The sequence below is a fragment of the Furipterus horrens genome, unplaced genomic scaffold, assembly GCF_987537825.1.
Source record: "Furipterus horrens unplaced genomic scaffold, mFurHor1.1.pri manual_scaffold_2, whole genome shotgun sequence".
In the NCBI taxonomy this organism is placed as follows: domain Eukaryota; kingdom Metazoa; phylum Chordata; class Mammalia; order Chiroptera; family Furipteridae; genus Furipterus; species Furipterus horrens.
The window spans coordinates 49,294,480-49,307,535 of record NW_028327172.1 but is presented as its reverse complement, the minus strand read 5'-3'; the positions used below and the strand labels follow the sequence as shown (position 1 = coordinate 49,307,535).

Sequence of the window (13,056 nt, the reverse complement as noted above, 5' to 3'; positions counted from 1 at the left end):
AAAATCAGGAAATTTTACTTTGATACATTACTAATAATAATTTGTAGACCATTCAGATTCTTCTTGTCTTGCTATAACCCTTCCTTCCTTCCTTCTTTCCCTTTCTATTTATTTTTTTACCTTAGCCTGAGGATATGTTTATTGATTTTTGATTTGAGAGGGAGAGAGAGAGAGAGAGAGAGAGAGAGAGAGAGAATGACATCGATGTGAGAGAGAAACATTGATCGGCTGCCACCTGCACATGCTCAGATCGGGGATGGAGCCTGCAACCTTTTGGTGCACAGGATGCTGCTCCAACCAGCTGAGCCACCCGGCCAGAGCCCACTATTGTTCTTTATATAATTATTTTTCTGGTACAGGATAACATATTACATTAAGTTTTTAATATATCTTGTCTTCTTTAATCTGGCAAGGTCCCTCAACTGCGTTTTATCTTTCATGACCTTGACATTTTTAAACTGTATATGCCATTTGTTTTATATAACGTCTTTCAGTCTGTTTACCTGATTTTTTTTCTGTTTAGGTTCAGGTTATGCATTTTGGTAGGAATACCACATAAATAATATATTGTGTCTTTCTCAATGAATCATATCAGGAGGCACAGATGAGTTTTGACTCATTATTGATGTTGCTGACTATCTTTGATACTTGGTGAAGGTGGCTCTGTTAAGGGTTTTCCATGTAGATTCACAGCAGATCCTTGAGTAACATTGTTTCTTTCAGTGTAATTTTGTTATAATGTTGATGAGATGCTGTAGAAACTTTTGTTTATATCAATTAGCCTATGGTAAATTTGGTTTCCATATACATTGAACCTATTGACAATGAGGATTTATTGTACTATTTTCCCTTGCGATTAATAAGTAATTTGTGGAGAGATACTTTGAGATTATGTAAATATCCTCATCCCCATCAAACTTTCACTCAGTATTTTATCAACTATTAATAAATCTTACTGAGTCAATTATTACTCTGATCATTGCAAAATGGTGATATTTTAATTTTGTTATTTCTTTTATATTTATTAACTTGTAACAGTGAAATGCTTTCCGTCTGATAGCCTTCAGACTAATAGCTCTTGCTATAAATATGCAAATTAGCTAGTGGAATTCTGCTTGAGTCTTGAGGAGCCCCTTTGTTAGGAAGAGATAGGTAAATATGCAGAAGTATAGGAGTCTACAGAACACACTCAGATGGGGGGTTGGGTGGAGGGGTTGGTCAACAGATGGACCAGGAACAAGAGAATTAGAAATATAGCGCTTTTCCTTGAATCTCTTTTCCGAGTCCTGGCTGTCTACATTCTTTACCCGCCTCTTGCCTCACCCATTCTCCTTTCCCTTGGTAAATAAGATGCCTGTATTTTGAGCTCTCTTAAAATGATTTTGAGAATTAGTTCTCCCATCTTCTTGAGTTAGGCCTTCTCAATCCATAAACCTTTCCTTACTCCAAAACACTGATCTGTTGAATATTGGCCTTTCTTTTGAAGCATTGGGCACACAAACCTTGTACCTGTAACAAGTTGTCATTCGATAAACAGAGCTTTCCCTCCCTCTCTTTCTTCCTATCTGTTATTTTGTTCAATATATTATGGTCTGTTCCTATCAATATTATTATTTTAAGTTCAAATTGTTTTTTATTTATTTTAAATACAAGGTGTAAATCTGTGATATTCTTTGTTTCACAGTAGGAAGAAAGTTATGCTTTTGGGTACTCTTAACTTTTCAATGTTTGTTCATTTTATTCTACCAATAATTCCTTGAGGTACATTGTATAGTTAATTCTTATTGGGAGACGTAGAGATTTGGTTCACAGATTCGGCTAGGAAATTAATATTCTTGTGTAACATCTGTACAACTGAAATAGGAGGTCTTTGCTTACTTTCCTATATGTCAAGATTTTTTTAGAAGAACAAATGTCATTTTTGCTTATAAGGCTTTCTTAGAGCCTAGTTTAGTTCTTCTTTGTCTCCATCTTGCCTTGTCTTCCAGCTTTTCTGTTTTTTTTTCTGTTCCTTTAAAATTATGGCAAAAGTACATTAAGCTTTTAAGGCAACAGATAGAACCATACAACTTTTTAACATTTATAAAATATTATCCAAAGAAATATAATGTGTGGTTTGTTAGTAGAGGTTATCTGTTAGAATCATTTTCATACAAAGTACAATACACTGAATTTTTAACTGTGCTTAGAAACAATTCATATTGAAACTGAATGAGTCAGGAAGTTATTTTTTCTTATTTAACATCAGTCTCAGATTTTCTTGGTACACTTAACCATTGATTTTTTTCTAAAGAAATAGTTTTAAAGTAGTTAGTGTTGCTTATTTCATGCTTTTTAAATTGAATTTATTGGGGTGACAGTGGTTAATAAAATTATATAGCTTATTTCATTCTTAACATGGATTGCTCTCATTGGTGGTGCAGTTTATTTACTCCATTAATATAAAAATGATGGCACTTTAATCAATGACCTGGGCATAACACCAAAATAGCATCATGTGCAGAGAAGACACTAGGCAGCTATTAGGGAAGATGGCCATTATGCAAGAAGTGACCTTTAGGGGAAGAACATCGTAATCATGAGACTAATTGCTGCTCTGAGGGTGTGATTTAGACTTACTCTCTCTTTTGGGAAAACATTCAGTAATAGGTAGGTTATATATGCATCAGTGTTGTCTGGTTATCTTAATAGAAGCTAAAAGGTTTTAGTTTGTTTTTTAAAAATCAGATAAAGTATTTGTCACAGTGGTAGCAACCTACCAGAAGCTAGAGATTTAGTCAACAGCTTAATTATGAGAAATGATGCTTCCATACTAAATATAGTTTATTTTAAAAAGCAACAACTTTGCTGTATTAACTGTGACAGTCATTACCAGTTTGATATTTGGGAATTTCTTCTCAGGTTTAATGCCTTATTTTGATGGATTATTTTGAGCCCTTACAATATAGAAAGCATTGTGAGGACATAGAATGTGTGTTTTACATTTTTGTAGCTTAAGTAACTTGGAGGCAAGAATTAACTCTTGAGCTAAAATGTTTGATTGAGCCATTTTTTATAGTGAAGAGTTCTCTCTTTAAGACCCTCGCCCTCTCACCGGGTGTTCTTTGTTTTCTCCTCCAAGTTATCCTGCTTAGTCCACCTCACCTTCACAAGGACATAGCTTCTCTTTGGAAGTCTACATTCCCACTCAGTTAAGGAATCTGTCCCTCGAGCATTCTGAGGTGAGCGATTCGACTGTCTTCCATGACAGACGGCCCTGTTGCTAGACAACTATTACTAGAAAGCTCATGCTTGAATGACCTGTTTCATCCAGGTGGCCTACTGTTACCTCTGACCCCTCTCCGTTTTGTTTTTTGCCGTCACTTACTCTTTTTTATCCCACCTGTTTCTCTTCTCAAGTATGTTGTTTTTTTAAAGAACATGCTAAGTACCAGGCACTATGCTAGCCGCTTGTACTTGTCGAATGTTTGTTATGTCCCAGACATATTAGCTGATTTTACATACAGTAATTATTAAATGAATTCATTTAATTCACTCACCATAAAATTTCATAGCAGGGGATATTATTTTTATTTTTACAAAGGAAGAATTTCTAAAGATTTAAGGGGCTTGGTGAAGTTTGCATAGATACTAAGTGGCAGGGCCAGTAATCAAACCTAGGTCTGTTTGATCCTGGTCTGTGCTCATGTGTATAATTTGTCTGTGACCATATACCTTACCGTTTTAGACTATAGTAACAATAGCTAACAGTCACATTATGCTTTGTAGTATGTAAAGTTTTTTCTACATTTTATTCCTCCTCATGATAAACCTGTAAGTTAGATAAAGCAGGCATTTTTCCTTCTGGTAAATAAGGAAACTGATGCTCTGAGAGGTTCAGTGGCTTTACCAGGGTTACACATATAGTGACTCAGCTGAAATTTGAAGCTAGGTTGCACACACATACACACACACACAAACATGCACGCACACACGTGCGTGCGTATATAAAAGCAGGTTTATAAAGAACTCTGTGCCAAAGTGTGCTTGGGTATAACAAGTAGTTGACAAGAATGTGTATAAAACTGAGGGCCAGCAATTTGAGCTCTTATATGATTGTACCTAAGTGCATTGTGCTACTGTGACAGTTCTTTTGAGTTAATAAAGTTATTGGTATAATTATAATCTGCATGTCTTTTTCCATACCATCAACTGTAAATCTACTTTTGCCCACCTCTGTATACTTTATATTGTGGAAAATTTCAAATTCGCTATCCTTTCTAGTTTTGAGTGTAAATTTGATGATGATTTATGATTTGAAATCTTTTTCATCTGTCCTCTCACTTTTTATTGTTGTCTGCTCTAGTATTTTAAAGTAAATCACTGACGTCATGTTATTTCAATCATAAATACTCCCGTATGTACCTCTAACTGATATTTTTTAATATAGCCATGATGCAATTATTAACAGTTAATCCATGTTATCTTAAATCAGTTCATATTAAAATTAACTTAATTGTATTAAATATGTATTTTTATAGTTGGTTTGTTTTGATTAGCATACAAAAAGGTAGTCTCTTTAACTTCTTTTAATTGATAACAGTGTCCCCTTTTGCTTTCTCTTTAAATTCCATAGACTTATTGAAGAAAATGGTCTTATGGAATATCCTACATTCTGGATTTGTTTAATTGCTTTCTTTTGGTGTTGTATAAATGTTGACAATAGGAACCCACTATAGATTAATTTCTATGTCCTTTTGATCTAGACTCTGTTAGTCCTTGACACCTTCCTAGCTTTCTGGCCTAAGATGTCCCAGACTCTTCTTACATATTTTTTGACCCAGTCCTGGGAGTAGTCATTTTTCTAAGGAGATCCACGAACCCAGGTTTTTGAATTTTGAATTCCATTTACTTTTCTATACATCAGTGCTTTCCGTACTGAGTATTATGATCCATTGGTGGATAATGCAATCAGTTTCAAGAATCATAATCAGTATTAAAAAAAAAAAAAAAAAAAGAATCCTGGGGAGAATCCTGGGTGGCTGTTGACTAGGTGGAAGCCACACTTACCTCATTCCAGGAACAAACTGGAATTACACCTAAATTATAGAACAGTCATCCTGAACAAAAAACTGAAGACTAGCTGAAGAGGTCTTATAACCCAGGATTTGCAGAAGAAGCCACATTGAAATTGGTAGGAAGTAAGGAGATGCAAGAAGGGCTGCCCACATTCAACCTGTGGCTGAGGTTTTGAAGGGCTATCGCAGTTTGTGGGGGGTTCCCCCTGAGAACTGTAGGGTCTAAACCCCAAGCCAAGACCCCCAGCCCAGAGCACCAGAGCTGGAAAGAGGCTCCCATATAACATCTGACTTTGAAAAGCAGTGGGGTTTCTGTCCATCAGGGAGAGACAGGAGTCTGGTCCCTCTTAAAGGCTCCCTCTTAAAGGGCCAACACAATAATTTTGTTTGTAGCCACTTACCCTGGACAAAAATCATATGAGGAGAGCCTGGTACTAGCATAAAAACAGACATATAGATGAATGGAATATAATAAAGAGACCTGAAATAAACTCACACCTTTAATTAGTATTTGACAAAGGAGGCAAAAACACACAATGGGGTAAAAATAATCTATTCAATAAATGATGTTAGAAAAATTGGACAGATATGTGCAAAAAAAAAAGAAAGAAAGAAACTAGACCACCTTCTTACATTGTACACGAGAATAAACTTAAAATGGATTAAAGACTTAAAGGTTAGACTCAAAACCATAAAAATCCTAGAAGAAAACATAGGCAGTAAAATCTCAGACATTTCTTGCCTTGACTGGTATGGCTCGTTTAGTTGGGCATCGTCCCGCAGAGCAAAGGATCACAGGTTTGATTCCCAGATGGGGATGCATGCCTAGACGAGAGGCAACCAATTGATGTTTCTCTCCCTCTCTTTCGCCTTCTCTTCCCCCTCTTTCTAAAATAAATAAATAAATAACTAAAATAAATAGACTTTTAAAAAATCTTAGACATTTCTTATAGCAATATATTTTTCTGATATATTGCCTTGGGCAAGGGAAACAAAAGAAAAAACAAACAGCCCTGTTTGGGTAGCTCAGTTAGAGCGTCATCCTGATATGCCAAGGTTGCAGGTTCGGTCTCTAGTATAAGGATACATACAAGAAGCAACCAGTGAATGCATAAGTAAGTGGAAAAACAAGCCAGTATCTCTCTCTCTCTCTCTCTTTCTTTCTCTCTCTCTCTCCCTCTCTTTCTCTAAAATCTAAATAAGGAAAAGAAAAAAGAAACAAGTGGGACTACATCAAACTAAAAAGTTTATGTATAACAAAGGAAGCCAACAAAATGGAAAGACAACACACTGAATGGGAGAATTTATTCATTAATGATACATCTGATAAGGGGTTACCATCCACAGTTTATAAAGAATTTATAAAACTCAACACCAAAGAAACAAGCAGTCTAATTAAAAAATGGACAATGGATCTGAACAGGCACTTCTCAAAGAGGACAGTAGACAACGTCATTAATCATTAGAGATATGCAAATTAAAGACACAATCACATGTCACCTCACACCTGTCAGAATTGCTGTGATTAAAAAATCAACAAACAATAAGTGTTGTTAAGAATGGAAGAAAAGGGAGAAAAGGGAACTAGTGTACACTGTTGGTGGGAATGCAGATTGGTGCAGCCACTGTGGAAAATAGTATGGAGTTACCTGAAATTAAAAATCAAACTGCCTTATGACCCAGCAATTCCACTTATAGGCATATAGCCAAAGAAACTGAAACACTGATTCAGAGGAACATATGCACCCCTATGTTCAGTGCAGCATTATTTACAATAGCCATAATTTGGATGCAGCCTAAATTTCCAACAGTAGATGAGTGGATAAAAAAGCTCTGATACATTTACACAATGGAATACTATTTGGGCGTAAAAAAGAAGGAATTCTTACTTTTTGCAACAGCATGGATGGACCTGGAGAGCATTATGCTAAGTGAAATGAGCCAGTCAGAGAAGGTCAAGTACCATATATTTCACTAATGAACAATAAACTAACAAAAAAAAAAAAGAAAGAAAGAAAGAGGAAGAAAGAAAGGAAGGAACTGGCTCATAGGCAGAGGACAGACTGACAGCTGTCAGAAGGGATGGGGGTTGTGGAACTGGGTAAAAAAGGTGAAGGGATTAATCAAAGAAAGAAAATCTTGTAGACATAGACAACAGTATGGTGATTATGATAGGGGTGCGGGAGGGGAGGTAGATGAGTGTATAGGGGAGGTAAATGGTGATGGAAGGAGATTTGACTTGGGCTGGTGAACACACAATACAATATATAGATGATGTATTATAGAATCGCACACTTGAAGCCTATATAATTTTATTAACCAATATCACCCCAATAAATTCAATAAAAAGAAAAAATAGAATTCAAACATTAGAGTACATCACAAGATATGGTAAATATTGTTTTGTTAAAATATTGTGTATATATTTCTATATGAGTACTATGTTGCAATGTAATGGATGATTCTTACTTTGGGCCTCAGTCTAAAAAGTTTAAGGCAGAGTTTCACACTGTATTGTGACTTACTGTGAAACCTCATTTCATTAAGGTATTTTTATTCTTGTTACTACATTATGCAAGTAGCTTATTTTAGTAGGTTTGGACTAGATAAGAGAAAGAGATAACTGATTATTTGTTTAAAATGCAGTGAAAAGAACTAAAATGAAAAAAGACTGACAGTACTAAGTGTTGACAAAGATGTGGCAAAACTTGAACATTTATGGATTACCAGTGCAAGCGTAAATTACTGCAACTGCTTTGTAAAACTGTTTGGCAGTGTCTTCTTAAACTGAACATATGCATGCTCTATGACCCAGCAGTTCTATTCCTAAGTATATATCCAACGGAAGTGTGAACATGTGCTCTAAAAGCCATATTTAAGAATAATCATACTAGCATTATTCAGAGTAGCTCCAAACTGGAAATAACTCAAAATATCTATCAATAGTAGAAAGGATAAATGGATTGCGGTGTATTCCGTTTGTGAGTACATTACTATGTAGTGAGAATGAATGATCTATAACTGTATGGCATACCGTAATCTCTAATCTCACAAAGATAATATTAAGCAAAAGGATCCAGACACTATTTGATTTTATAAAATACAAAAATAGGCAAAATAAATCTACTGGCTATTTTTGATGGTCGTGGAGTAGTTACTGAGAATGGACATGAGGGAGCTCCTGGGGTATTAGTCATGTTCTGTTTCTTTATCTGGGTGCTTGTTATATGTGTGTGCGTGTATTTTGTGAAATTTAACTGAGCAGTACACTTAAGATTTTTACATAATACTGTATGGATATTAAAAGTTTTAAAAATTTATAAACTTTTGTTTTGTTTTTAGATTTGATAACAAATAAAATGCAATTTAGAGGCCATTTTTAAAGTATCCAGTCCTTCCTTTACAAGGCAAAATGCCAACAAATGGGACTACAGTGGTGAACAAACGAAGTCTTAGTTTTTATTTTCTAAGGACTTACAATTCTTTTTGGAAGATACATAAGTAACATGATACTAGACAGGTGTTGGTGAGAATGTCGTGTTCAAAGTCATTCCTAAAGCTGATAGAATACTTCTGTTTCTCTTTTTATTATTATTATTATTATTTTATTTTTAAGACATTTTCAACATGTCCTTTCTTTCTCTTTTCTTTTTATAGCACCTGACAGATACTTCCCACGGTGTAAGAAATAAGTGCCTGCAATTACTTGGCAACCTTGGCTCTTTGGAGAAAAGTGTCACAAAGGATACAGAAGGCTTAGCTGTCAGAGATGTCCAGAAAATTATAGGGGATTACTTCAGTGACCAAGACCCGCGTGTCAGAACTGCAGCTATAAAAGCTATGGTAAACATGATCATGGAAACTAAACGGGGACAGTTTTATTTGTTTGTTTTTCATTTGTATATGGCTGATGTTGCCTTGTATACGTTCTGAATCTCCCCCAGAGTACACCTTATGCATACTTTTCAGGAAGCTGTTGGTGCCATCACAGAGCTCAAAGGCACACATTTCTTTATAACAGATCTGCTTTTCTTTGGGCTGTCTGGTAGCTTTCACTTATTTCAGAAGAAACAAGGAAACCCCCTGCATATTGTATTACATTAGGTTCAAGTGGTATTATACCTTCTTTGTTTCATAAATATAGGAGAAATTTACCCAGTTTGGCAGGCTGCTTTTTAGGAGGAGATGGTGTTAATCATTTTTTCCTCAGCTTTTTATCAGTTTCATATTTTTCTAACATCCCTTTGGGAGAGTCCATTGGTTAGATTTATGAACTATTTGAGTACGTCTACTAAAAAGTCTTTGGCTAGGTTTCTGATTTATATAGCCCTGATTTAGGCCAGTGGGAACCATGTTAATCTGATATAATGCGGGAAAATAAATGAGATTGTGGGGACACATTGGAAGTATGGATTTTTTCCCCAAATACTTAAACTGTATCTTTATTTTATAGTTGCAGCTCCATGAAAGAGGACTGAAATTACACCAAACAATTTATAATCAGGTACCTTAAATGACTGTCTGCTAGGGAAGGGGAGGGATCATGAAACTGGGATGGCAGCACATTGGTTGTCAAAATGTGAGAACTTCGGCTTCATCTAGCTCAGTGGTTCTCAACCTTCCTAATGCTGCGACCTTTTAATACAGTTCCTCATGTTGTGGTGACCCCCAACCATAAAATTATTTTTGTTGCTACTTCATAACTGTAATTCTGCTACTGTTAGGAATCGTAATGTAAATATCTGACATGCAGGATGTATTTTCATTGTTACAAATTGAACATAATTAAAGCATAGTGATTAGTCATAAAAACTATATGTAATTATATATGTGTTTTCCGATGGTCTTAGGCGACCCCTGTGAAAGGGTCGTTCAACCCCCAAAGGGTTCGCGACCCACAGGTTGAGAACCGCTGATCTAGCTAGTAGTTGCTAGGTTCAGCAGAATGAGAGGAGAAACGACAGGCGAATAGGCCATCAGTTTGAAAGATTTATTTGGCTAGCTGCAAACCGGTGGGCTAAAGTCAAAGTGGTGTCAATCCTGAACAGCAACAAGACAGGAGTTTTAAGAGGAACAGGAGTTGGCAGGACCCCCTGCGGATGGTCCAATGGGGAGTTGATTAGGAGTGGGATTTGATTCTGAGCACAGAGAAGTTGCTAAATCTTGTCTGCAGATAAAGATATCTTTGAAGGACATAGGCAGTCACTGGCACTAGCAGTTACTGTGGGGGCAGCAGATTTATTGGGGGCTCCCTGAAATCTGACCTGAATTCTTGGAACCCAGGTCTTATGCCTAACAATAGTGATAGCACTAATTGGGATGAATGTGAGGTTATATTCCAAACATATATTCTAAGAAGAGAAAGGGGAGTATGTTACTGAATAGCAACAGTATATGCGAACAGGACTTTTAGGAGGATTTAGGTAGCTCAATATAAATATTGGTATATACAAAGAGAAGTATAGTGTTCAGAATAAAGAAAGTAATAGTCTTGCTAATGTTTGGTTGCTTGGGTCAAACATGAAGTCAGGTCTGGGCACTACACTTGACAAACTGGAGGAGAATGACCAAGATCCTGGGATCTTATGAATAGGTATCACATGATTGTTGTAGTGTTGGTAAAGAAAGTCACAGTGAATTTATAGTATAAGTAGGAGAAGCTGATTGCCTCACCAGAAGACCTTACAAAGTAGTATTTCTCTTGTAGAATGACTGTAGGAAATTAGACAGGAGATCTAAATCCATGGTCAGAGACCAGATTTTGTTAGCCTAGTAAACTGGTTTTATCTTTCAGAGGAAGATGATAATTAGCTAAGCAGTTATGACTGTTGTGTACACCAAGTTTATTCTTTTAGAAAATGGAATAGAATGACTTTAGAATGGTTGTGTTAATGTGACCAGCCCCTTCTCTCCCTAATGGAAAACTATGTGGGAAGCCAAATAATTAAAAAACAAAGTTCAACAGAGTAAATTTAAAGATCTAATTGGCTCCATCGAATAATTCATGAATTGAACAACATCACATACAGTAAGTAGGAAGGTGTTTTGAGAAGTTTTACAAATTGGAAGGTTTTGTAGGCAGAAAGAAGGCGGGGCAAGGAAATTAAAAGAGTGGATTATTTTGGGCAAGGTTAGTTTCCGTTAGGGGAAGGCAGGGGGTCTTACAGACAGATTACCTCAATAGTGCTGCAAAGGAAATTCCAGGTTGGTTTAAAATTTCATTCTTGGGAGAAGCTGAAACAAGTTAGGATAGGTATTAAGTCTTAGTGGGGCTTAGCGCAAGTGACTCCAGTTTGGGCCTGTTTTTTTTTTTTTTTTTTTTTTTTTTTTTTAAAGTAAGCAGCAATGACGAGAGCCTCATGGAACAATGGTGCAGAATTTGAGATATAAAGTAGAATTGGGTACCTAATGAATTGTTTTGGTAATATGTAATATTGAATTTGAAGGGTTGATGAGGAGAATTTCAGGCCATAAATAGCTGTGAAGATCTGGAGCTCAGGAGAGATCAGAGCTGGAGCCATCAATATCCAGGGAGCGTGAGGATACTCAGGGAGAATAAGAAGACTGAAAGAAACCAAGGAGTGGGCAAAGTCCAATATTTAAGAGGCAGACAGAAGAAGCAGCCCTAGAATGTAACTGAGGAGCAGCAGATGGAGGAAGAGAAAAAATATGTTCCAGAAAAGGCAGGAGGGAGATCTCATAGCCAGCAGTATCAAATGCTGGTGAAAGGTCTGTCAGTTAGGATAGGAGGTATTTTTGACTATTGCAACTCCTGGGGAGAGGGAGAGGGCGCAGTGCTACAACCATCTAGTGGGTAGAGGCCAGGGTTGCTGCTAAACATCTTACAATGCACAGGACAGCTCCTCACAGAGAATTGTGCAGTTTGAAATGTCAGTAGTGCCAAGATTGAGAAACCCTGGTTAAATGGATAGGTAGATTAAGTGGGATTGAAGAGCAGGCGTGATTGGTTAAGTCATGGAAATAGAAGAGCTGGTTGAGTAGCATGTTCTGGTCAGAACATGGAATATAGGATTTGAAAATATCAGACATGGAGGGTTCTAGCTATTCTTGAAATCTGGAGTGTTGCTGTGGCTGTGGGTAGAGTAGAGACATTCCATTTCAGACCAAAGTGAAACAGAAAAACCTGGCCTCTTCTGACAGCTTAGTATTAAAATTGAACACTTATTTCAAATGGATTGTCAATCAGAAATTTATGCTTTGATTTTACAGATAGAGAAAAAACTGTTTGAGGCTGTGAGCCTGTGAGAGCAGCAGCGTGGGCTCCCCCTGCTTCGCTGGGATTGTGCTATTCTAGATGGCTTTTGTGCTGTCAGTCTGTGGTTCTGCTTCCAGGCGTGGGGTAGGAGGATTCAGTCAGAGCACAGACCCAGGGGCTGACAGAAGCCAAGAATTCTTTGTTGAGTGAAGGCTCAAGGAGCTAAAATCACCCCTAAGTCTTATTGGCATCCTTATCCAGACACCCAATCTTCATTGTGAAAATAGTTTAACATCACCTTGGGGGACACACAAAACTAACAGACTTTTGAAATCCTTGTTTACAGGCCTGTAAATTGCTCTCTGATGACTATGAGCAAGTGCGCAGTGCCGCAGTCCAGCTTATCTGGGTTGTCAGTCAGCTCTATCCTGAAAGGTCAGTGTGGGTGTAAGCCAGCTTTTCTTCATGGCTAAGCCATTTTTCTCTCCTCCTACCGTGCAAAAAGCCACCTCCAGAAAAAGAATGTTGGTTAGAGTTTTGGAAGACAGTATGAATAGGGGAAAAGCACAGCCCCTGAAAATCAGGATGCCTGGTCCTTGTTTTTCAGCTCTGCCATCCGAGAACTTTTCTGTGTATCTTGGGAAAGATACTTCAACTCTCTGGGTCCCAACCTCCTCTTCTATAGATGAGAAATAAATGAAGGGATGAGACTGTCTTAAGTGCTTTGCAGCATCTCTTTCACCCCCTCCCCACTCTTTTTAAATCTTTAAAAATTTTGGGGGC

The 13,056-nt window shown here is 37.0% G+C and overlaps 1 protein-coding gene across 1 annotated transcript in view; it reads left to right on the top strand.

Annotated features, from left to right (window-relative positions):
- The window catches only part of INTS4 (integrator complex subunit 4), a 114,866-nt gene that overhangs the window by 39,785 nt on the left and 62,025 nt on the right, over positions 1-13,056 (top strand). Inside the window, exons 5-7 of the mRNA XM_090265735.1 lie at positions 8,715-8,900; positions 9,511-9,561; positions 12,620-12,708. Coding sequence (XP_090121861.1) covers positions 8,715-8,900; positions 9,511-9,561; positions 12,620-12,708 — 326 coding nt within the window. The remainder of the gene's footprint in view (positions 1-8,714; positions 8,901-9,510; positions 9,562-12,619; positions 12,709-13,056) is intronic.